This window comes from Ranitomeya imitator, chromosome 1, assembly GCF_032444005.1.
Source record: "Ranitomeya imitator isolate aRanImi1 chromosome 1, aRanImi1.pri, whole genome shotgun sequence".
In the NCBI taxonomy this organism is placed as follows: domain Eukaryota; kingdom Metazoa; phylum Chordata; class Amphibia; order Anura; family Dendrobatidae; genus Ranitomeya; species Ranitomeya imitator.
In genome coordinates this window covers 476,397,034-476,423,711 of record NC_091282.1, presented here as the reverse complement: position 1 = coordinate 476,423,711, position 26,678 = coordinate 476,397,034, and the positions used below count along the sequence as shown (strand labels likewise).

The window sequence follows — 26,678 nt, the reverse complement described above, 5'->3', positions numbered from 1 at the left end:
TTGAAGGATTCACTTCCCTGCTGGTCTCTCCAGTTTGCTGTGTTTTTCTACAAAGATAAGTCCTGGCTTTGTTTTTGCTGTCCACCTGCAGTGGACCTTATAGTTCTGTGCATTTTCATGTTTTTGTCTTGTCCAGCTTGGTCTGTGAAGGATTTTTTGCAGATTTTCTCTGAGGCAAGATAGGTTTCCTTTTTCTGTCTTTAGGGGTAGTTAGATTTAGGCTGTGCCGAGGGGTCTAGGGAGTGTTAGGTACCCCCCACGGCTACTGCTAGTTGCGCTGCTAGGTTCAGGGTTTGCGGTCAGTACAGGGACCACCTTCTCCAGAGTACGTCTCATGCTGCTCCAAGGCCACCAGATCATAACAGTACAACTGGCCAACAATGAGTTAATTGCATCTCAGAAGAAGGGTGGAAAGATTTTGAGCCATTTTTTTTTCCTTAGCCTGTTTGGTCTGTTCCTCCCTCTTTACCTCTGGGTGGCTACGGAGTCTAGTATTAATATGAATGTTCAGGAGTTAGTTTCTCGGGTGGATCAGCTTGCTGCTAGGGTACAGGGTATTTCAGATTTCATTGTTCAGACTCCTGCCTTAGAGCCCAAGATTCCCACTCCTGATTTATTCTTTGGTGACAGATCCAAATTTTTGAGTTTCAAAAATAACTGTAAACTGTATTTTGCATTAAGACCCCGGTCTTCTGGTGATCCTATTCAGCAGGTTAAAATCATCATATCTCTGCTGCGTGGTGACCCACAGGATTGGGCATTTTCCCTGGAATCTGGCAATCCTGCTTTGCTTAATGTTGATTCGTTCTTTCAGGCATTGGGGTTGTTGTATGATGAGCCTAATTCAGTGGATTAGGCTGAGAAAATCTTGTTAGCCCTGTGTCAAGGTCAAGAAGCGGCAGAATTGTATTGCCAGAAATTTAGAAAATGGTCTGTACTGACTAAATGGAATGAGGATGCCTTGGCGGCAATTTTCAGAAAGGGTCTTTCTGAATCCGTTAAAGATGTTATGGTGGGGTTCCCCACGCCTGCTGGTCTGATTGATTCTATGTCTCTGGCCATTCAGATTGATCGGTGCTTGTGCGAGCGCAGAATTGTGCACACTGTGGTGTTGTCCTCTGAGCGGAGCCCTGAGCCTATGCAGTGTGATAGGATTTTGTCTAGAGCTGAACGTCAAACAGTCAGGCGTCAAAATAGGTTGTGTTTTTACTGCGGCGATTCTGCTCATGTTATTTCTGATTGCCCTAAGCGTACTAAGAGAATCGCTAGTTCTGTTGCCATCAGTACTATACAACCTAAATTGTGACCTTGATCTGCTCATTATCATCATTTTCTGTCATGGCATTTGTGGATTCAGGTGCCGCTCTGAACTTAATGGACTTAGAATTTGCCAGACGTTGTGGTTTTCCCTTGCAGCCTTTGCAGAACCCTATTCCTTTGAGGGGCATTGATGCTACACCGTTGGCTAAAAATAAACCTCAGTTTTGGACACAGCTGACCATGCGCATGGCGCCAGCCCATCAGGAAGATTGTCGTTTTCTGGTGTTGCATAATTTGCATGATGATATTGTGCTGGGTTTTCCATGGTTGCAGCTACATAATCCAGTGTTAGCTTGGAAATCCATGTCTGTGACTAGTTGGGGTTGTCAGGGGGTTCTTGATCAGGTTCCTTTGATGTCAATCTCCTCTTCCCCCTCTTCTGAAGTTCCTGAGTTTTTGTCTGACTTCCAGGATGTATTCGATGAGCCCAAATCCAGTTCCCTTCCACCGCATAGGGACTGTGATTGTGCTATTGACTTGATTCCAAGTTGTAAGTTCCCTAAGGGTCATCTTTTCAACCTGTCTGTGCCTGAACATACCGCCATGCGGAGCTATATTAAGGAGTCTTTGGAGAAAGGGCATATTCGGCCATCTTCTTCACCGTTGGGAGCGGGGTTCTTTTTTGTTGCCAAGAAGGATGGCTCCTTGAGACCCTGTATTGATTATCGCCTCTTGAATAAGATCACGGTTAAATTTCAATACCCCTTGCCTTTGCTTACTGATTTGTTTGCTAGGATTAAGGGGTCTAGCTGGTTTACTAAGATTGACCTTCGAGGGGCATATAATCTTATTCGTATCAAGCAGGGTGACGAATGGAAAACTGCATTTAATACGCCCGAAGGCCATTTTGAATACCTTGTGATGCCATTCGGACTCTCTAATGCCCCATCTGTGTTCCAATCCTTCATGCATGATATCTTTTGGAGTTATCTTGATAAATTCATGGTTGTATATTTGGATGATATTTTGATTTTTTCCAGTGATTGGGAGTCTCATGTGAAACAGGTCAGGATGGTATTTCAGATCCTCCGTAATAATGCTTTATTTGTGAAGGGGTCAAAGTGCCTCTTTGGAGTACAGAAGGTTTCTTTTTTGGGTTTCATTTTTTCTCCCTCATCTATAGAAATGGATCCAGTTAAGGTTCAGGCCATTCATGATTGGATTCAGCCCACATCTGTGAAGAGCCTTCAGAAATTCTTGGGCTTTGCTAATTTTTATCGTCGTTTCATTGTCAACTTCTCCAGTGTGGTTAAACCTCTAACCGATTTGACCAAGAAAGGCGCTGATGTGACGAATTGGTCCTCCGCGGCTGTTTCTGCCTTTCAGGAGCCTAAACGCCGATTTACTTCTGCCCCTGTGTTGCGTTAGCCAGATGTTTCTCTTCCATTTCAGGTTGAGGTTGACACGTCTGAGATTGGGGCAGGGGCCGTTTTGTCTCAGAGGAATTCTGATGGTTCCTTGATGAAACCGTGTGCCTTCTTTTCTCGGAGGTTTTCGCCTGCGGAACGCAATTATGATGTTGGCAATCGGGAGTTGTTGGCTATGAAGTGGGCATTTGAGGAGTGGCGACATTGGCTTGAGGGGGCCAAGCACCGTATTGTGGTCCTGACCGATCATAAGAATCTGATTTACCTCGAGTCTGCCAAACGGCTGAATCCTAGACAGGCTCGATGGTCCCTGTTTTTCTCCCGTTTTGATTTTGTGGTCTCGTACATTCCTGGTACTAAGAATGTTAAGGCGGATGCCCTCTCTAGGAGTTTTTTTCCTGATTCCCCTGGGGTTCTTGAGCCGGTCGACATTTTGAAGGAAGGGGTGATTCTTTCTGCCATCTCCCCTGATTTGCTACGGGTTCTTCAGGAATTTCAGGCTGATAAGCCTGACTGCTGTCCTGTGGGGAAACTGTTTGTTCCTGACAGATGGACTAGTAAAGTGATTTCTGAGGTTCATTGTTCTGTGTTGGCTGGCCATCCTGGGATTTTTGGTACCAGAGATTTGGTTGGTAGGTCCTTTTGGTGGCCTTCTTTGTCACGGGATGTGCGTTCTTTTGTGCAGTCCTGTGGGATTTGTGCGCGGGCCAAGCCTTGCAGTTCCCGCGCTAGTGGGTTGCTTTTGCCATTGCCGGTCCCTGAGAGACCTTGGACGCATATTTCTATGGATTTTATTTCCGATCTTCCTGTTTCCCAAAGAATGTCGGTTATCTGGGTTGTCTGTGACCGATTTTTTAAGATGGTTCATTTGGTGCCATTGCCTAAATTGCCGCCTTCTTCTGATTTGGTTCCGTTGTTTTTTCAGCATGTGGTACGTTTGCATGGTATTCTGGAGAATATTGTGTCCGACAGAGGTTCCCAGTTTGTTTCTAGGTTTTGGCGGGCCTTTGGTGCCAAGCTGGGCATTGATTTGTCTTTTTCCTCTGCATTTCATCCTCAGACAAATGGCCAGACTGAGCGAACTAATCAGACCTTGGAGACCTATTTGAGATGCTTTGTGTCTGCTGATCAGGATGATTGGGTGGCTTTTTGCCATTGGCCGAGTTTACCCTTAATAATCGAGCTAGTTCGGCTACTTTGGTTTCGCCTTTTTTTTGTAATTTTGGTTTTCATCCTCGTTTTTCTTCTGGGCAGGTTGAGCCTTCTGGCCTTCCTGGTGTGGATTCTGTGGTCGACAGGTTGCAGCAGATTTGGGCTTGTGTGGTGGACAATTTGGTGCTGTCTCAAGAGGAGGCTCAGCGTTTTGCTAACCGTCGTCGGTGTGTTGGTTCCTGGCTTCGGTTTGGTGATCTGGTTTGGTTATCTTCCCGTCATGTTCCTATGAAGGTTTCTTCCCCTAAGTTTAAGCCTCGATTTATTGGTCCTTATAGGATTTCTTAAATTATTAATCCGGTGTCCTTTCGCCTGGCGCTTCCGGCCTCTTTTGCTATTCATAATGTCTTCCATAGATCTTTGTTGCTGAAATATGTGGAGCCCGTTGTTCCCTCTGTTGATCATCCGGCCCCTGTATTGGTCGATGGGGAGTTGGAATATGTTGTTGAGAAGATTTTGGATTCCCGTTTTTCGAGGCGGAAGCTTCAGTACCTTGTCAAGTGGAAGGGTTATGGCCAGGAGGATAATTCTTGGGTTTCTGCCTCTGATGTCCATGCCGTTGATTTGGTTCGTGCCTTTCATCGGGCTCATCCTGATCGGCCTGGGGGCTCTGGTGAGGGTTCGGTGACCCCTCCTCAAGGGGGGGGTACTGTTGTGAATTCAGCTTTTGGGCTCCCTCCGGTGGTTGTAGAGGGTAATGCAGTTGTGCCTGGACTGCAGGAGTGGACAGGTGTATCTACTAATTGCAAAACTGACTGGGGTATATAGCTTTGCTGGATCCTTTAGTCAGTGCCAGTTGTCCATTGTTCTTGAAGGATTCACTTCCCTGCTGGTCTCTCCAGTTTGCTGTGTTTTTCTACAAAGATAAGTCCTGGCTTTGTTTTTGCTGTCCACCTGCAGTGGACCTTATAGTTCTGTGCATTTTCATGTTTTTGTCTTGTCCAGCTTGGTCTGTGAAGGATTTTTTGCAGCCTAGCTATTTCTCTGGAGATGCAGATATACCCCCCATGTCTTTAGTCAGATGTGGTGATCTGTATTTTCTGCGGTGGATATTTTCTAGTGTTTTTATACTGACCGCATAGTACTCTGTTCTATTCTTTCTTTTTAGCTAGTATGGCCTCCTATGCTAAAATCTGATTTCATATCTGCGTATGTTATTTCCATCTCCTCTCACAGTCAGTATTTGTGGAGGGCTATCTATCCTTTGGGGATTTTCTCTGAGGCAAGATAGGTTTCCTGTTTCTGTCTTTAGGGGTAGTTAGATCTTAGGCTGTGCCAAGGGGTCTAGGGAGTGTTAGGTACCCCCCACGGCTACTTCTAGTTGCGCTGCTAGGCTCAGGGTTTGCGGTCAGTACAGGGACCACCTTCTCCAGAGTACGTCTCATGCTGCTCCAAGGCCACCAGATCATAACACCACCCCCACCTTGCGCCGTATCCGTGCCCAAATTTAGCAGCCGCCGAGCGTTGATTGGTGACGCAGTTCACCTATCAACACTCGTGCTCACTTTTCTTTTTCCCATCCCCGTGCGCTCACACAGCCACCGCGTCTAATCCGTGCCTTCCCTTTTCTTTTTTTTCTTTCCCCATCCCTGTGCGCTCACCCAGCCGTCGCGTCTAATCCGTGCCTTCCCTTTTCTTTTTTTCCCCCATCCCCGTGCGCTCACCCAGCCGCTGCGTCTAATCCATGCCTTCCCTTTTTTTTTTTTCCCCATCCCCGTGCGCTCACCCAGCCGTCACGTCTAATCCGTCCCTTCCCTTTTTTTTCCCCATCCCCATGCGCTCACCCAGACGTCGCGTCTAATCCGTGCCTTCCCTTTTCTTTTTTTTTTCCCATCCCCGTGCGCTCACCCAATCGCTGCGTCTAATCCGTGCCTTCCCTTTTTTTTTTCCCATCCCCGTGCGCTCACCCAGCTGTCGCTTCTAATCCGTGCCTTCCCCTTTTTTTTTTTTCCCCATCCCCGTGCGCTCACCCAGCCGTCACGTCTAATCCGTGCCTTCCCTTTTCTTTTTTTTCTTTCCCCATCCCTGTGCGCTCACCCAGCCGTCGCATCTAATCCGTGCCTTCCCTTTTCTTTTTTTCCCCCATCCCCGTGCGCTCACCCAGCCGCTGCGTCTAATCCATGCCTTCCCTTTTTTTTTCCCCATCCCCGTGCGCTCACCCAGACGTCGCGTCTAATCCGTGCCTTCCCTTTTCTTTTTTTTTTTCCCATCCCCGTGCGCTCACCCAACCGCTGCGTCTAATCCGTGCCTTCCCTTTTTTTTTTTTCCCATCCCCGTGCGCTCACCCAGCTGTCGCTTCTAATCCGTGCCTTCCCCCTTTTTTTTTTCCCCATCCCCGTGCGCTCTCCCAGCCGTCACGTCTAATCCGTGCCTTCCCTTTTCTTTTTTTTTTTTCCCCATCCCCGTGCGCTCACCCAGCCGCTGCGTCTAATCCGTGCCTTCCCTTTTCTTTTTCTTTTTTTTCCCCATCCCCGTGCGCTCACCCAGCCGTCACGTCTAATCCGTGCCTTCCTTTTTCTCTTTTTTTTCCCCCCATCCCCGTACGCTTACCCAGCCGTCACGTCTAATCCGTGCCTTCCTTTTTCTCTTTTTTTTTTCCCCATCCCCGTGCGCTCACCCAGCCGTCACGTCTAATCCGTGCCTTCCTTTTTCTCTTTTTTTTCCCCCCATCCCCGTACGCTTACCCAGCCGTCACGTCTAATCCGTGCCTTCCTTTTTCTCTTTTTTTTCCCCCCATCCCCGTACGCTTACCCAGCCGTCACGTCTAATCCGTGCCTTCCTTTTTCTCTTTTTTTTTTCCCCATCCCCGTGCGCTCACTCAGCCGTCGCGTCTAATCCGTGCCTTCCCTTTTCTTTTTTTTTTTCCCCGTCCCCGTGCGCTCACCCAGCCGCTGCGTCTAATCAGTGCCTTCCCTTTTCTTTTTCTTTTTTTTTCCCCATCCCCTTGCGCTCACCCTGCCGCTGCGTCTAATCCGTGCCTTCCCTTTTCTTTTTTTTCCCCATCCCCGTGCGCTCACCCAGCCGTCGCGTCTATTCCGTGCCTTCCCTTTTCTTTTTTTTTTTTTTCCCCAACCCCGTGCGCTCACCCAGCAGTCGCGTCTAATCCGTGCCTTCCCTTTTCTTTTTTTTCCCCCATCCCCGTGCCCTCACCCAGCCGCTGCGTCTAATCCGTGCCTTCCCTTTTACCTATGCCTTCCCTAGTTACCAATAAAGTACACCCAAGCACCATACTCACAAAAAAAAGTCCCGTTCGTCCCAACAGCGCTATTCAGCAGAGACGGCATATTCTTTCCTTTCCTCTGACACTGATAGCGAGGGAGAGGATCCCACTTTTCTTTATTTTTCTGATTCTTCCTCATCCTCTTTCCACTCCTCATCTTCCTCCTCCGGCCCTGCGGAACCGCCATGCTGACATCGCAGGACAGAAGCAGTGCCCATCATTCATGAAGATGAACCAGCGCGCCCCTCTTCGGACCCTGTATGGACCTCGCCCCCAAAAAATTACGAGCCACTGATTCCTGATTTTGTGGCAGAATCAGGAATCAGGTTTGACACCACTGGCCTCACAGAAATATACTTTTTCAAAGTCTTTTTCTCTGAGGATTTTGTTATCCTCATGGTGGAGCAAACTAATTTGTATGCTCGTCAATTTTTGGAGCAAAACCCCGGTTCATCATATTCTAACTGGTCTCCTGTAGACGCAGTTGAAATGATGCAGTTTTGGGGCCTGATCCTTCATATGGGGCTCCTGAAGAAGCCAGAAATTCGGCAATATTGGAGTGCTGATATTTTATACAACACTCCAGTGTTCCGAATGGTGATGGTCCGGACGCGTTTTGTGAGGCCATCCATAAGTTCCTGCATTATTCCGTGTCCCGCACGAGATGACCCAAACTTTCCGGAACTGAAGGTGCTTGTATCGTACCAGATCAGCATTTCCCGGGGGAGGTCCCGCAAACTGGAAAAAGAGGTAAGTCGCAAAAAAGGTGCCGAGTGTGTTACAAAAGGGGAATACGCAAGGACACCATTTATCAATGCGACACCTGCCCCGAAAAACCTGGCCTGTGTATAAAGGATTGCTTCAAATTGTACCACATCTCCATGCACTACTAATTTACTTTACAGGAAACAGTAGATTAGTTCCAAAAAGGGGGAACATCTATGTAAGTTCATTGGGGGTCTAGTTTACAAAATGTCACTTTTGGGTTTTTTTTTTTTACTGTTTAGGCACATCAGGGGCTCTGCAAACGGAACATGACGCCTGCAGACCATTCCATCAAAGTCTGCTTTCCAAAATGTCACCACTTCCCTTCCGAGCCCCGACGTGTGCCCAAACAGTATTTTTTCCCACATGTGGGGTATCGGCGTGCTCAGGACAAATTGGACAACAACTTTTGGGATCCAATTTCTCTTGTTACCTTTGGGAAAATTAAAAATTGGGGACTAAAAGATAATTTTTGTAGGAAAAAATAAGATATTTTATTTTCACGCCCGGGCGTTATAAATTTAAGTGAAACACTTGGGGGTTCAAAATTCTCACCACACACCTAGATAAGTACCCAATTAGGTCTAGTTTCCAAAATGGGGTCAGTTGTGAGGGATTTCTACTGTTCAGGCACATCAGGGGCTCTGCAAATGGAACATGACACCCGCGTACCATCCCATCAAAGTCTGTTTTTCAAAACACTACTTTCCTTCCGAGCCCCAAAGTGTACCCAAACAGTAGTTTTCTCCCACATGTCGGGTATCCGCGTACTCAGGACAAATTGGACTTCAACTTTTGGTGTCCAATTTCTCCTGTTACCCTTGGGAAAATTAAAAATTGGGGACTAAAAGATAATTTTTGTGGGAAAAATAGGATTTTTGATTTTCACGTCCAGGCATTATAAACTTCTGTGAAGCACTTGGGGGTTCAAAGTGCTCAACACACACCTAGATAAGTTCCTTAGGGGGTCTGGTTTCCAAAATGGAGTCACTTGTGGGGGGGTTTCCACTGTTTAGACACATCAGGGGCTCGCCAAACGCGACATGGCGTCTGATCTAAATTCCAGCCAATTTTAGCTTGAAAATGTCAACCGGCGCTCCTTTCCTTCTGAGCCTTGCCATGCGCCCAAACAGTGGTTCCCCCCACATATGGGGTATCAGCATACTCAGGACAAATTTTACAACAACTTTTGGGCCCAATTTCTCCTTTTACCCTTGAGAAAATAAAAAATTGGGGACTAAACGATCATGTTTGTGGAAAAAATAGGATTTTTTATTTTCATGCCCGGGCGTTATAAACTTTTGTGAAGCACTTGGGGGTTCAAAGTGCTCAACACACACCTAGATAAGTTCCTTAGGGTGTCTAGTTTCCAAAATGGGGTCACTTGTGGGGGGTTTCCACTGTTTACGCACATCAGGGGCTCGCCAAACGCGACATGGCGTCCGATCTCAATTCCAGTCAATTTTAGCTTGAAAATGTCAAACGGCGCTCCTTTCCTTCTGAGCCTTGCCATGCGCCCAAACAGTGGTTCCCCCCCACATATGGGGTATCAGCATACTCAGGACAAATTGGACAACAACTTTTGGGGTCCAATTTCTCTTTTTACCCTTGGAAAATTAAAAAAAATATTGCTGAAAGATTTTTGTGACTAAAAAGTAAATTGTTATTTTTTTCCTTCCATGTTGCTTCTGCTGCTGTGAAACACCTGAAGGGTTAATATACTTCTTGAATGTGGTTTTGAGCACCTTGAGGGGTGCAGTTTTCAGAATGGTGTCACTTTTGGGTATTTTCTGCCATATAGACCCCTCAAAATGACTTCAAATGTGAGGTGGTCCCTAAAAAAATGGTTTGGTAAATTTTGTTGTAAAAATGAGAAATTGCTGGTCAAATTTTAACCCTTATAACTTCCTAGAAAAAAAAAAATTGTTTCCAAAATTGTGCTGATGTAAAGTAGACATGTGGGAAATGTTATTTATTAACTATTTTGTGTCACATAACTCTCTGGTTTAACAGAATAAAAATTAAAAGTTTGAAAACTGCAAAATTTTCAACATTTTCGCCAAATTTCCATTTTTTTTCACAAATAAACGCAAGTTATATCGAAGAAATTTTACCACTATCATGAAATACAATATGTCACAAGAAAACATTCTCAGAATCGCCAAGATCCGTTGAAGCGTTTCGGAGTTATAACCTCTTAAAGAGACAGTGGTCAGAAATGTAAAAATTGGCTCGGTCATTAATGTGCAAACCACCCTTAAAGGGGTTAAGAGACTCCTTTGTCCTCCACTCATTACCAGTAGTAATGGCACCTGTTTGAACTTGTTATTTAGTATAAAAGACACCTGTCCACAGCCTCAAACACTCCAAACTCCAATATGGTGAAGACCAAAGAGCTGTCAAAGGACACCAGAAACAAAATTGTAGCCCTGCACCAGGCTGAGAAGACTGAATCTGCAGTAGGCAAGCAGCTTGGTGTGATGAAATCAACTGTGGGAGCAATGATATGAAAATGGAAGACATGCAAGTCCACTGATTATCTCCCTTGAACTGGGGCTCCACGCAAGATCTCACCCTCTGTGGTCAAAATGATCATAAGAAAGGTAAGCAACAATCCCAGAACCACACGGGGGGAGGACGTAGTGAATGACCTTCATAGAGCTGGGACCACCGTAACAAAGCCATCAGTAACACACTACGCCGCCAGGGACTCAAATCCTGCAATGCCAGACATGTCCCTCTGCTTAAGCCATTACATGTCCGGACTTGTCTGAAGTTTGCTAGAGAGCATTTGCATTATCCAGAAGACTGTTTGGTAGAAACAAAACTCATCATGTTTGGAGGAGACAGAATGCTGAGTTACATCCAAAGAACACCATACCTACTGTGAAGCATGGGGGTGGCAACATCATGCTTTGGGGCTGCTTCTATGCAAAGGGACAAGGACAACTAATCCGTGTACATGAAAGAATGAATGGCATCTTGTATCGTGAGATTTCGAGTGCAAACCTCCTTCCATCAGCAAGGGCATTGAAGATGAAACGTGGATGGGTCTTTCAGCATGATAATGATCCCAAGCACACAGCCAGGGCAACGAAGGACTGGCTTCGTAAGAAGCATATGAAGGTGCTGGAGTGGCCTAGTCAGTCTCCAGATCTCAACCCCATAGAAAACCTTTGGAGGGAGTTGAAAGACCGTGTTGCTTAGCGACAGGCCCAAACCATTACTGCACTAGAGGAGATCTGCATGAAGGAATGGGCCAACATACCACCAACAGTGTGTGGCAACCTTGTGAAGACTTACAGAAAACGTTTGACCACTGTCATTGCCAACAAAGGATATATTACAAAATATTGAGATGAACTTTTGTTAATGACCAAATACTGATTATCCACCATAATTTGCAAAATAAATCTTGCCAAATAAGGATAGGTGATTTTCTGGATTTGTTTTCTCATTTTGACTCTCATAGTTGTGGTCTGCCTATGATGTCAATTACAGGCCTCTCTCATCTTTTTAAGTGGGAGAACTTGCACAACTGGTGACTGACTAAATACTTTTTTCCCCCACTGTACACCCTGCTGGATTCCCTGTTTAATGTGAATACATTGAAATGTCTCCCGATCATCCATTGATTCCTCCCTATCCATAGTGGAGAACCTCTTTAAAGAAAGGACCAACATTGTTGCCATCTAGTTACAGTAACGTTTATTAACTACTAAAGGAAGCTCTATAGTGAGCTCTTTCCTTGTTCTTTACCTGCATTAAATGGGTTGTCCTCTTTCTATTAAAGTGGATGCTATATAAAAAATATACACTGTAGTTCCCTTCCCAGGTTCTATCAGCAAGTCTTCGCATTAGTTCTCAGTGTCTGACATTGGCTGCGGTGCTGGCGGCACCATGACAGCTTGGCTGCTAGTCAATGAGCTTAGCGACTGTAGTAGGATTCCCATGTGGATTGCTGCACTGTCAACGTGATATCAGCGCCAATACCAGACACCAGGAACTATGGCGAAGACCCGCTGGCGGACCCAGGGAAGGTAAGCACAGCACTTTGATAGTCATTACTGACTAGGTATTATCTAAAGCTGAGCTGACTGCACTGTTATGACTGATATAAAAGATTACACTTTGTATTTTGATGTGTAATATAATTACTTAATTTCTTATTTTTTTCTGATTAATAGGTGAAAGAAGATAATCAGGAGATAGCGAGCATGGAGCGACAGTAAGCGTTTTTCTCTTGATTATATTGTAATGGATTTAATGTTGCCTGTGTAACAGATCACTGCAGATCATGTCTGCGGGGACAGATGAGACATAACATGCCACACCGCACCTACTCCAACACTTCTTGTAACTTTTTGTAATAAAATATTTTTCAGGAAAAATAGGGAAAACCACAACCGATCACGGTTTTATGCTTTTACAGAGCAAGCGTTCTGGCTAATGCTTTTTACAACGATGGTTGTTGGACTATTGGCCATTTATGCATTTATATGAGTAAGATGATAAAAAGACTGTAGGATAAAAATGTGTCATTCAGACAAAGAGACAAAGAAAAAGTATGCTGCAGTCACCAAGGCATGTGACATTTCAGTCCTTTATTGCGTGACTTTCATATCAGATGGTCAGGGGCATAGGCATGTGGAGGGGTGCGAGGAGAGGATGAAGTGGACAATGGCCGTTTCGCGTTTGCACGCATCAATGGGTCCAGGACTGATGCGGAACGCGGAAATAAGCTTTCTGTCCCCCTCTGCCTTGCATGTGGTGTTGGGATGGCTGGAATCTGTGTTGTCTCAGATGAGCTAAGCCCTCTCCATACAGGACATATGGCATAGTTACCGCCGATCAATGCTATTATCCTCTTTAAATGCTGCTATTAATCATTGGCACCAATCTGTTTCCCGCGACATGATTATGGGAGCCAATGGGTAGCTTTGTCAGCTAGGAGCCTTGTTTAGGTCCCCGTGTAATTCTCCTGTGACGTCCAGTCATACGAGACCATGATTTCAAATGGTCACAGGTTCAAGTACCCTGGATACTGAAAAAAAGAAGTGTGAAGTAAAAAAAAAACATGTTTCAAAATAGAAAAAACATGAAAATTCTAATCACCAATTTTACCCCACTTATAAATAAAGAGTTGTAACAAATAAAAGAAACCAATTTGGTATTGCAACATCCGTAAACATCACATCTATTAAAATATAAAAAAAATTTGATTTATATAAGAAGAAAATGTAGTGGCACGCATCGGTCCTTCAAAATCCAATGTCTTTATTCAAAAAAACATGTTTAACCTTTAAGACCGCCGATACGCCTTTTAACTGCGGTAGTTAAGGGTACTTAAACCACAGCGCCGTTAATTAACGGCGCTGTGGAAAAAGTATATTGCGTCCCCCAGAGTCGGATTTTCTCCAGAGTCTCGGCTGTCGGGGGTAGCCGGGACCCCAAAAGAACATGATTCAGGTTGTTTTTTACCGACCCCAGGTTGCGATCGCTGTTATTAATCGTATAACGGCGACCACAAAAAAACGTGATTTGCCAATTAATTTCTCTGACCTCTGATGTGATCGGATCACAGTGATCAAAATAGTAAATGAACCCCTCCTTTTTCACCCCCTTAGTTAGAGAAAAATAATAAAATAAAGAAAACATATTCATTTCCATTTTCCCATTAGGGTTACAGTTGGGCTAAAGTGAGTTGGGCTAAAGTTAGGGTTAGAGTTGGGGCTAAAGTTAGGGTTAGACTTGGGATTAGGGTTTGTATTAGGGTTGGGATTAGGGTTAGGTTTGTGGTTAGGGTTATGGTTTAGGGTTGAGATTATGGTTAGCTTTCTGTTCGGATTAGGGTTAGGGGTTTGTTGGGGATAGGGTTGGGATTAGGGTTAGGGGTGTGTTGGGGCTAGGGTTGGGATTAGGGTTAGGGGTGTGTTGGGTTAGGGTTATGGTTAGGGTTGGTACTAGGGTTAGGGGTGTGTTGGGGTTAGGGTTGGAGTTAGAATTGGGGGTTTCCACTGTTTAGGTACATCAGGGGGACTCCAAACGCAACATGACGCCACCATTAGTGATGGGCGATTATACTCATTACTCGAGATTTCCCGAGCACGCTCGGGTGACCTCTGAGTATTTTTTAGTGCTCGGAGATTTAGTTTTCATTACCTCAGCTTAATGATTTACATCTGTTAGCCAGCATATGTACATGTGGGGATTCCCTAGCAACCAGACAACCCCCACATGTACTTATGCTGGCTAACAGATGTAAATCATTCAGCTGCGGCAATAAAAACTAAATCTCCGAGCACTAAAAAATACTCGGAGGTCACCCGAGCGTGCTCGGGAAATCTCGAGTAACAAGTATATTCGCTCATCACTAGCCACCATTGATTCCAGCCAATTTTGCGTTCAAAAAGTCAAATGGTGCTCACTACCTTCCCAGCTCTTCCAAGCGCCCAAACAGTGGTTTACCCCCACATATGGGGCATCAGTGTACTCAGGACAAATTTGACAACAAATTTTGGGGTCCAATTTCTCCTGGTTACCCTTGGGAAAATAAAAAATTGGGGGCTAAAAAATCATTTTTGTGTAAAAAAAAAAAATGATTTTTTATGTTCACGGCTCTGCGTTATAAACTTCTGTGAAGCACTCGGGCGTTCAAAGTGCTCCCCACACATCTAGATAAGCTCCTTGGGGGGGGAGGTAGTTTCCAAAATGGGGTCACTTGTGGGGGATTCTACTGTTTAGTCACATCAAGGGCTCTGCAAACACAACATGACGCCCGCAGACCATTCCATCAAAGTCTGCATTCCAAAACATCACTACTTCCCTTTCGAGCCCCGACGTTTGCCCAAACAGTAGTTTTCTCCCACATATGGGGTATCTGCATACTCAAGACAAATTAGACAACAACTTGTGCGGTCCAATTTCTCCTTTTACCCTTGGGAAAGTAAAAATTTGGTGGTGAAAAGATAATTTTTGTGGAAAAAATATTATTGTTTATTTTCACGGCTCTACGTTATAAACTTCTGTGAAGCACTTGGGGGTTCATAGTGCTCACCACACATCTAGATAAGGTCCTTGGTGGGTCTAGTTTCCAAAATGGGGTCACTTGTGGGGGGTTTCCACTGTTTAGGCACATCAGGGGCTCTGCAAACGCGACATGGTGTCCGATCTCAATTGCAGCCAATTCTGCATTGAAAAAGTGAAACGGTTCTCCTTCTCTTTCAAGCTCTCCCATGCGCCCGAACAGTGGTTTACCCCCACATATGGGGTATCGGCGTACTCAGGAGAAATTGCACAACAGATTTTGTGGTTCATTTTCTCTTTTTACACTTGTGAAAATAAAAAAATTGGTTCTGAAGTAAAATGTTTGTTAAAAAAAAGTTAAATGTTAATTTTTTCCTTCTACATGGCTTCAGTTCCTGCGAAGCACATAAATGGTTAATAAACTTCTTCAATGTGGTTTCGAGCACCTTGAGGGGTGCAGTTTTTAGAAGGGTGTCACTTTTGGGTATTTTCTGTTACATTGACTCTTCAAAGTGACTTTAAACGTGAGATGCTCCCTAAAAAAAATTGATTTTGTAAATTTTGTTGTAAAAATGATACAGGAAAGATATATATCTTTGTGAAATCTTTAAATGGTGGCGCAAAGTGTCACAGCTATTGTAAATTCCTGCAGCGATACCAACAAACTTCCACAAATAGTTTGTAAACAAATAAGTATGCAATAGTATACACCTAGGTATATACGGGTACGCGCTGAAAAAATAGCGCAGGACCTGTGTGACGTAGTAGATCACGTGACCGTAACCAAAACCCGGGAGTGAGTACGAAGTGCAAATAGGACCAAACAAATAGGACCTTTGTTATATTAAGTGAGCTCACGGGGGGTATACCCGTGTTAGTCTGGGTATTAGACTGCAACACACTGGGACATTTTATTCCTGATAAGTTGTTATTCATTTTAAAGGACACGAAGAAACATTCTCGGAATCAGTGGGATCCGTTAAAGCATTCCAGAGTTATCTAATATATAAAGCTGAATGTGTATGGGTGTATGTCCGGGATTGGCATCTGCACCATCGCAGCTACAGCCACAAAATTTTGCAGTCACACGTCTGGATCCCGAGAGCGTCATAGGCTATGTTGTGAGGCGAAATTTTACCCCCGTGCATTCCAATTCACCAAATAATTTTGCCCCTATCTACATAATGGGGAAAAAGTGAAAGGAAAAGTGTTGGAGGCAAATTGACAGCTACCAGATGTGAACAAGGGGGACTTAAAGAGTGAGAGCGATGGAGCCAAAGAGTATATACCGTACAGTTGCTAAGGTGGGGCCCCGACATGGGTTACTCACCACACACAGGGATATGAACACACACACACAAGGCGCCACAAACTACCACGTGCTTGAACACATATACCACCCTCAGCACACATTTCACCACACATACACCAACCTCGCCACATAAAAGTCGAAACACAAAAGTCGCCGCTCAAAACTTGCCACGCACAAAACTCGCCATATGCAAAACTAGGCTCACGCAAAACTCGCCACACATGCAAAACTCACCTCATGGAAAACTCGCCACACGCAAAACTTGCACACGCGGAAAAATTGCCACATGCACAAAAGTTGCAACACATGCAAAAATTGCCTCACACAAAACTTGCACATACTCAAAACGCACCACACATAAAACTCGTCACGCGCAAAACTTGCTGCACACAACTTGCTACACACAACTTGCTACACTAACCTGTCACATGCAACTCGACACACAAAAAGTTGCTACACGCATGTCGCCACACAAAACTCATCTCACAAAAGTCGCTACATGCATGACGCCACACACAACTCTACACACACAACTTGACACATGAAACTCACCCTAAAACACACACAAGTCTGGTATTATCCTTCAAAAATAAAAATCTGATTAATAAGCAGACAAACTACAAGAGCAACAAATGTACCATATAGGAAATACGGCAGCTGTCAGTCACATGACCTGTCTATTATGTGTATGTGTGAGCTAATATATACTGCCAGGGGGGAGGGCTTCCTGTTGGCTGGGGATTTATCAGGCTGCCAATTTAGCTTACAAATACTGAGGTAAAAATACTGACCAAATAACGTGTGAACGCGGTCTAATACAGGAGGAGATGACATACAGATATATACTATATACAGGGGAGATGACACACAGATATATACTATATACAGGAGAGATGACACACAGGTATATACTATATACAGGAGGAGATGACACACAGGTATATACTATATACAGGAGGAGATGACACACAGGTATATACTATATACAGGAGGAGATGACACACAGGTATATATTATATACAGGAGGGGAGATGACATGCAGGTATATACTATATACAGGAGGAGATGACACACTGGTATATACTATATACAGGGGAGATGACACACAGATATATACTATATACAGAAGGAGATGACACACAGGTATATACTATATACAGGAGGAAATGACACACACATACATACTATATACAGGGGAGATGACACACAGGTATATACTATATACAGGGGAGATGACACACTGGTATATACTATATACAGGGGAGATGACATACAGGTACATACTATATACAGGGGAGATGACACACAGGTATATACTATGTACAGGGGAGATGACACACAGATATATACTATATACAGGAGGAGATGACACACATATATACTATATACAGGAGGAGATGACATACAGGTGCATACTATATACAGGGGAGATGACATACAGGTACAGTGGGGCAAAAAAGTATTTAGTCAGTCAGCAATAGTGCAAGTTCCACCACTTAAAAAGATGAGAGGCGTCTGTAATTTACATCATAGGTAGACCTCAACTATGGGAGACAAACTGAGAAAAAAAAATCCAGAAAATCACATTGTCTGTTTTTTTAACATTTTATTTGCATATTATGGTGGAAAATAAGTATGTGGTCAGAAACAAACCATCAAGATTTCTGGCTCTCACAGATCTGTAACTTCTTCTTTAAGAGTCTCCTCTTTCCTCCACTCATTACCTGTAGTAATGGCACCTGTTTAAACTTGTTATCAGTATAAAAAGACACCTGTGCACACCCTCAAACAGTCTGACTCCAAACTCCACTATGGTGAAGACCAAAGAGCTGTCAAAGGACACCAGAAACAAAATTGTAGCCCTGCACCAGGCTGGGAAGACTGAATCTGCAATAGCCAACCAGCTTGGAGTGAAGAAATCAACAGTGGGAGCAATAATTAGAAAATGGAAGACATACAAGACCACTGATAATCTCCCTCGATCTGGGGCTCCACACAAAATCCCACCCCGTGGGGTCAGAATGATCACAAGAACGGTGAGCAAAAATCCCAGAACCACGCGGGGGGACCTAGTGAATGAACTGCAGAGAGCTGGGACCAATGTAACAAGGCCTACCATAAGTAACACACTACGCCACCATAGACTCAGATCCTGCAGTGCCAGACGTGTCCCACTGCTTAAGCCAGTACATGTCCGGGCCCGTCTGAAGTTTGCTAGAGAGCAATTGGATGATCCAGAGGAGTTTTGGGAGAATGTCCTATGGTCTGATGAAACCAAACTGGAACTGTTTGGTAGAAACACAACTTGTCGTGTTTGGAGGAAAAAGAATACTGAGTTGCATCCATCAAACACCATACCTACTGTAAAGCATGGTGGTGGAAACATCATGCTTTGGGGCTGTTTCTCTGCAAAGGGGCCAGGACGACTGATCCGGGTACATGAAAGAATGAATGGGGCCATGTATCGTGAGATTTTGAGTGCAAACCTCCTTCCATCAGCAAGGGTATTGAAGATGAAACGTGGCTGGGTCTTTCAACATGACAATGATCCAAAGCACACCGCCAGGGCAACGAAGGAGTGGCTTCGTAAGAAGCATTTCAAGGTCCTGGAGTGGCCTAGCCAGTCTCCAGATCTCAACCCTATAGAAAACCTTTGGAGGGAGTTGAAAGTCCGTGTTGCCAAGCGAAAAGCCAAAAACATCACTGCTCTAGAGGAGATCTGCATGGAGGAATGGGCCAACATACCAACAACAGTGTGTGGCAACCTTGTGAAGACTTACAGAAAACGTTTGACCTCTGTCATTGCCAACAAAGGATATATTACAAAGTATTGAGATGAAATTTTGTTTCTGACCAAATACTTATTTTCCACCATAATATGCAAATAAAATGTTAAGAAAACAGACAATGTGATTTTCTGGATTTTTTTTCTCAGTTTGTCTCCCATAGTTGAGGTCTACCTATGATGTAAATTATAGACGCCTCTCATCTTTTTAAGTGGTGGAACTTGCACTATTGCTGACTGACTAAATACTTTTTTGCCCCACTGTATATACTATATACAGGAAGAGATGACACACAGGTATATACTATATACAGGAAAGATGACATACAGGTACATACTATATACAAGAGGAGATGACACACTGGTATATACTATATACAGGGGAGATGACATACAGGTGCATACTATATACAGGGGAGATGACACACAGGTATATACTATATACAGGGGAGATGACAAACACAGGTATATACTATATACAGGAGGAGATGACACACATATACTATATACAGGGGAGATGACACACAGGTATATACTATATACAGGGCAGATGACTCACAGGTATATACTATATACAGGGGAGATTACACACAGGTATATACTATATACAGGGGAGATGACACATGGGTATATACTATATACAGGAGGAGATGACACACAGGTATATACTATATACAGGAGGAGATGACACACGGATATACTATATACAGGAGGAGATGACATACAGGTATATACTATATAAAAGAGGAGATGACACATTGGTATATAGAGGAGGAGATGACATACAGCAGGTATATACTATATACAGGGGAGATGACATACAGGTATATACTATATATAGGAGGAGATGACATACAGGTATATAGTTTATACAGAAGAGATGACATACAGGTATATACAGTACTATATACAGGAGGAGATGACACATAGGTATATACTATTTACAGGGGAGATGACATACAGGTGTATATTATATATAAGGGAGATGACAAACATGTATATACTGAGGGGAAAATGAGAGGTGTGAGGTGAAAATGAAAAGGTGTGAGTGCAAAATGAGAGGAGTGAAGGAAAATAGTGGAGTGATCGGAAAATGACAGATGTGAGGTCAAAATGACAAGTGTTAAGGGGCAAAGAGAGGTGTGAGGGGGAAAATGAGAGGCGTGATGGGAAAATAAGAGAAGTGAGGTGCTATAACTAACCACTGATATTTACTATGCCCAGGCAACACCGGGCTCTTCAGCTAGTTACCTCATAAAGGGACAGTGGTCAGAATTGCAAAAACTGTCTCTGTCACTAAGGGGTAAAAACTGGCTGCAGAGAGGGAAGGAGCACATAAGTGGGACGACTCGTTTTGTGCTTTCCTGCGCTTCTACTGGTCCTGAAAACATGTTTTTCTGAATAAAGACATTGGAATTTAAAGTACCGGTGAGTGCCACCACCACCCGGTACTTGCAGGCTTGTTTGCACAGCCCAAAGTTTGGTTTAACCCATTAACGACTGCCAATCCACCTTTTAATGGCGGCAGTTAAGGGTACTTATTCCGTAGCCCCGCTTTTTAATGGCGCTGAGAAATAAGGGTATAGCGCTCCCCAGCGTCGGAATATCTCCGGGGTCTCGGCTACCGGGAGTAGCTGAGACCACAGAGAACATGATTCAGGTCGGTTTTTACCCTCCCCAGTGTTGCGCAGAAAAAAAAAAGTCCAATTTCCCATTCATGAATAAAGACATTGGAATTTAAAGTACCGGTGAGTGCCACCACCACCCGGTACTTGCAGGCTTGTTTGCACAGCCCAAAGTTTGGTTTAACCCATTAACGACTGCCAATCCACCTTTTAATGGCGGCAGTTAAGGGTACTTATTCCGTAGCCCCGCTTTTTAATGGCGCTGAGAAATAAGGGTATAGCGCTCCCCAGCGTCGGAATATCTCCGGGGTCTCGGCTACCGGGAGTAGCTGAGACCACAGAGAACATGATTCAGGTCGGTTTTTACCCTCCCCAGTGTTGCGCAGAAAAAAAAAAGTCCAATTTCCCATTCATTTCTCCTCTGTGTTCTAGCATACCAGAGGAGAGAGAAATGAGGTCCAGAGAGACCTCCAGTACCACGGCATCCCCCGGTCCCTCCAGCTCTGTTCCCCGGGCCCTCGGCATCTTCTTCTAGGAAGAAAATGGCGGGTGCATGCGCAGTGCGCCCGCCGAGATCTGACGGCTAGCACCCGGCAACAATAGTAGATTTTTCCTATTAGTTCATTTTGATCACCGGAGAATCATATTGTCTGATAATTTTTACTGCACCAATAAAGCCGTCAAAATAAAACAGTGGTGGAATTTTGTGGGTTTTTTCAAAATTTTACAACACTTGGAATTTTTATTTGTCAATTTTCCTTGCTCTTTATGATAAAATGTGTAATTCAGTACTACAACTCGGCCAACATACAGTGGGGAAAATAAGTATTTGATACACTGACAATTTTACAAGGTTTCCCACCTACAAAGAATGGAGAGGTCTGTAATTTTTATCGTAGGTACACTTCAACTGTGAGGCAAATGATCTTTATAAAAATCACATTGTATGATTTTTACATAATTAATTTGCATTTTATTATATGAAATAAGTATTTGATACAATAGAAAAACAGAACTTCATATTTGCTACAGACACTTTTATTTTCAATTACAGAGGTCAGACGTTTCCTGTAGTTCTTGACCAAGTTTGCACACACTGCAGCAGGGATTTTGGCCAATTCCACCATATAGATCTTCCACAGATCTTTAAGGTTTTCATCCTTCTTCTTCCTCCAAACATGGCGGGTGGAGTTAATACCAAAAAGTTCTATTTTGCTCTCATCTGACCACATGACCTTCTCCCATGTCTCCTCTGGATCATCTAGGTGGTAACTGGCGAACTTCAAAAGGACATGTGCTGGTGTGAGCAGGAGGACCTTGCATGCCCTGCAGGATATTAATCCTTGACGGCGCAGTGTGTTACCAATGGTAGTGTTCGATACTGTAGTCCCAGCTATCTTCAGGTTATTGACCAGTTCCTCGTGTGTAGTTCTAGGCTGATTACTGACCTTTCCCTTAATGATCCTTACTCCATAAGGTGAGATCTTGCATCGAGCTCCAGACTGAGGAAGATTGACAGCCTTGTACAGGTCTACAATTTTGTCACTGGTGTCCTTAGACAGCTCTTTGGTCTTGGCCATGGTGGAGAGGTTGGAGTATGATTGATTGTGTGTGGACAGGTGTCATTTATACAGGTAATAGGGTGCAATTAATACAGGTAATGAGTGCAGAGTAGGAGGGCTTCTTAAAGAAATACGAAGAGGTCTGTGAGAGTCAGAACTCTTGCTGGTTGGTAGGTGATCAAATACTTAGTTCATGCTATAAAATACAGTATAATTATTTAAAAATCATACAATGTGTTTTTCTGTTTTTTATTTTTAGATTCTGTCTCTCACATGGGCGTGATTACATAATTTGCACAAGCAGCATCATCACCGCTAACGCCAATCTAGCGCATGCGTGCCGCTCATTCCGGCAGCATCACTGCTTCTCTGAAGCCAGGTGTACGCTTCCCGACTTCAGAGGCGCACACTGCGCATGACTGAAAGCTATTTTATCTTGTGGACATGCGGAGTGCAAGCCTCTGAAGCCGGGAAACGTACACCTAGCTTCAGAGGCGTACTGCATATGACCGTAAGTTTAGAAGATGGCTTACATTCATGTGCACTGCTCGCCTCTGAAGCTGGGAAGTGTACACCCGGCTTCAGAGATGAAGATGAGCGGTGCGCATGCGCTAGATTTGTATAAACGGCCATGATGCCACAGGGGCTTAGTTTGTAAGCTTGCGAGCAGGGCCCTCACTCCTCCTGGTATCTGTTTTGAACTGTATTTCTGTTATGCTGTAATGTCTATTGTCTGTACAAGTCCCCTCTATAATTTGTAAAGCGCTGCGGAATATGTTGGCGCTATATAAATAAAAATTATTATTATTATTATTATTATTATGGAAAGAGGGCTGACTAGTCTGTGGAAACTAAAATTGCATCAACTAGTCAATGCCCTCATTAGTATAGGAAATGGGCATTGTAAATGCTTTTTTTTTTAAAACGTAAGTTGACCAGAAAAACATTATACAGGGCTGGTTAGGCAGGGAATTTAGTCATAAATAAGTGAATGCTGCCGGGCTGGAGAGCATGGGGGACCTGCCTGGTTCCCTTTAAACCAGTTAGTCATGCTATACAAAATAATTAATACATAACATTTCTAATATGTCTACTTTACATCAAGAGCAATTTGAAACTTCAGTTTTGTTAGAAGGCTTTTTTCAACAGAATTTACAAAACCGTTTTCACATTTGATGTGAATTTGAGGAGCCTATATGGCAGAAAACACTATTATAAAAACTGCACCCCTTAAAGTACTCAAAACTACATTCAAAAAGTTTCAGTGAATGTTCTAGGCGCTTCTACGGGTCTAGGGGGATCCTGACCTGGACCAGTAGAAGCGTTGGAACAATGCGAAACGGCTGTCGACCGCATCTTTCTCCCTGCACCCCCCTGAACTCCCTGCATACCCTGTCCATGTCCTGAAGTATGAAATAAAACGTCTCTTATTTCCATCTACATGGTAAGTGCTGCTTTTCTATTCTTCTGTCTGCAGTAGAGTCAAGAATTGTATTAACCCTTTAGGTGCTTCACAGGAAATAAAGCAGTATGGAAGGAAAAAAATGAAGATTTTAATTTTTTTCCACAAAAAAATTCATTTCGCCCCAAATTTAGCATTTTTTCAAGGGTAGCAGGAGAAAATGAACCATAAAACTTGTTGTGTAATTTCTCCTGAGTACATTGATACCCCATATGTGGTGGAAAACAACTGATTTGACGTTTAGAATGTAGAAATGGCTGGAGTAGACAGTAGATGCCATGTCCATGTTTCCAAATCCCCTGATGTGCTTACACAGTGGAATCCTCCCCTCCCCCCCCCCCAGGTGTTCTCATTTTGGAACCTAAACCCCTCAGGGAACTTCTCTAGATGTGTGGTGGGCACCTTGAACCCACAGGAGCTTCACAAAATTTTATTACTTGAGTTGAGCTGTGAAAATGGAAAAAATAAAAATTTTCCCGCAAAAATGTTGCTTCAGCCCCAATTTTTTCATTTTCACAAGGGGAACAGGAGAAAATGGACCATACAATTTGTTGTGCAATTTGTCCCGAGTACTGATGCACTACATGTGGTGGAATATCACTGTTTGGGTGAACGGCAGGGCTCGGAAGGGAAGGAAGACCAATTGAGTTCTGGGACACAATTTTGACTGGAACAGATTGTGGATTCTATGTCACATTTGAGGAGCCCCTGGCATGCCTAAACAGCAGAAACCCTCCACAAGTGACCCTATTTTGGAAACCACCTCCTCAGGAATTCATCTACTGATATAGTGAGCATTTTTAACCCTCAGGCGATTCACAGAATTAAATAAATTAACATTTTCAAAAGGAATAATAGGAGAAAATGGACAACAAACTAAGTTTCTCCTGAGTACGGCAATACCTCATATGTGGTTGAAAAGGACTTTTGAGGCACTGTGCAAAGCTCAGAAGTGAAGAAGCGCTGGAGCTTGGAGTGAGTGATCATCACTAGGGTTGAGCGAAACGGATCGTTCAGTTTCATAAGTCGCCGACTTTTGGCAAAGTCGGGTTTCATGAAACCCGACCCGATCCCTGTGTGGGGTCGACCATGCGGTACGCGACTTTCGCGCCAAAGTCGCGTTTCAATGACGCGAAAAGCGCCATTTCTCAGCCAATGAAGGTGGACGCAGAGTGTGGGCAGCGTGATGACATAGGTCTCAGTCCCCACCATCTTAGAGAAGGGCATTGCAGTGATTGGCTTGCTGTCTGCGGCGTCACAGGGGCTATAAAGGGGCATTCCCGCCGACCGCCATCTTACTGCTGCTGATCTGAGCATAGGGAGAGGTTGCTGCCGCTTCGTCAGAAGCAGGGATAGCGTTAGGCGGGGTACATTAACCCCGAAACCGCTTGTGCTGTAGCGATTTCCACTGTCCAACACCACCTTTTGTTTGCAGGGACAGTGGAAGCAACATTTTTTTTTTCCTCAGCGCTGTAGCTCATTGGGCTGCCCTAGAAGGCTCCCTGATAGCTGCATTGCTGTGTGTACGCCGCTGTGCAAACCAACTGCTTTTTTCAAAGCACAAATCCTGTTGTTCCTTCCTTTCTGCACAGCTATCTTGTTTGTTTGTCCACACTTTTGATTTAATTTGTGCAGCAGTCCACTCCTTGTTATTGCTGCCTGCCATACTTAGCTGAGATTACTGCAGGGAGATAGTAATTGTAGGACAGTCCCTTTTTTTTTTTTTTCGTTACGTCTTTTCAAGCCACTTTCTGCCACAGAAAATATACTCTAATACAGTGGCCCACATTTATTCACTAGTCTCCCTGAATAAAAAAAAAAAGGGTGCAGATTAAAATTGGCAAATCTGCACCAGTGGCAGTCCTGTGTGTGGCATCTGTGTCTCATTTTCTGGCACATAAAACATACAGTCTAACAGTGGGCCTGATATCTTGCCAATTCTCCCAGAGATAAAAAAAAAAAATAGTGGGAGATTAATATTGGCATTTGTGCTTGAGTGCCAGTCGTGTGTGCCATCTCTCTCAAATTGTGGGGCACAGAAAGCCTAGTGTCTATAATACTGTTTTTTTTTTTTTTTTTTTTTAATTCTCCCTTAAAAAAAAAAATAGTGGGAGATTAATATTGGCATTTGTGCTTGAGTGACAGTCCTGCGTGTGTGGCATCTCTCTCATTTTGTGCCACAGAAAACCTAGTGTGTAACATTGTGCCTGATTTTCCTTGCAGTCTCACCCACCTATAAAGGGATATCTAAATCCTACAGAAGTTTGAGTTCACCTTGTAAGTTGTTTTACAGTAACAAATACCGTTACTTTGGTTACGTTTTGCAAACAATGAGGAAGTCTGGTGGAAGAGGTCGTGGCCGTGGGCGGTCATTGCCAGCTGGTAATGATGGTAGTGGTGGTGGAGCATCAGGTGGTCGTGGGAAAAGCAATATAGCACCTAAGTCTCGAGTTGTGGAGCCAGGTTCGTCGTCTGGCTACACAAGGCCTCGAACGCTCCCTTTTCTGGGAGTAGGAAAACCGCTTTTAAAGCCGGAGCAGCAAGAGCAAGTTTTGGCTTTCCTTGCTGACTCAGCCTCTAGCTATTTTGCCTCCTCTTCTGAAACTGGTAAATGTAAAAGCAGCGCGTCGTTAGTGGATGTTCACGGTCAGGGACAAGTCGCTTCCTTGTCCTCTTCAGCAAAAACAACAACAGAGAAGGATGCGTCAGGCGACACAACGGGTTACTCCATGGAGCTCTTTACACATACCGTTCTTGGGTTAGAAAGTGAAACAGTTAACAGGCCATGCCCATTAGAAGTTGAATCGGACATGGAGTGCACAGATGCACAGCCACAGCCAGATTACTATGCTGTTCCTTTGACTCAGACCAGAACATTGCCCTCGCAGTGTACTGATCCAGAATCAGACCCTGATGAGACTATGGTGCCCCGTCACGAACGCTATACCACCGGCTTACACGGTGACACAGACGAAGTTGCACACGAGATAGAAGAGGAGGTCATAGATGACCCAGTTGTAGA

General features: G+C 44.1%; 1 protein-coding gene across 2 annotated transcripts in view; it reads left to right on the top strand.

Moving 5' to 3' along the window:
* The window catches only part of IFT74 (intraflagellar transport 74), a 206,541-nt gene that overhangs the window by 103,600 nt on the left and 76,263 nt on the right, over positions 1-26,678 (top strand). For both annotated transcript variants that reach the window (XM_069765381.1, XM_069765391.1), the window contains exon 12: positions 12,072-12,112. In XM_069765381.1, the coding sequence (XP_069621482.1) occupies positions 12,072-12,112 (41 nt within the window). The remainder of the gene's footprint in view (positions 1-12,071; positions 12,113-26,678) is intronic.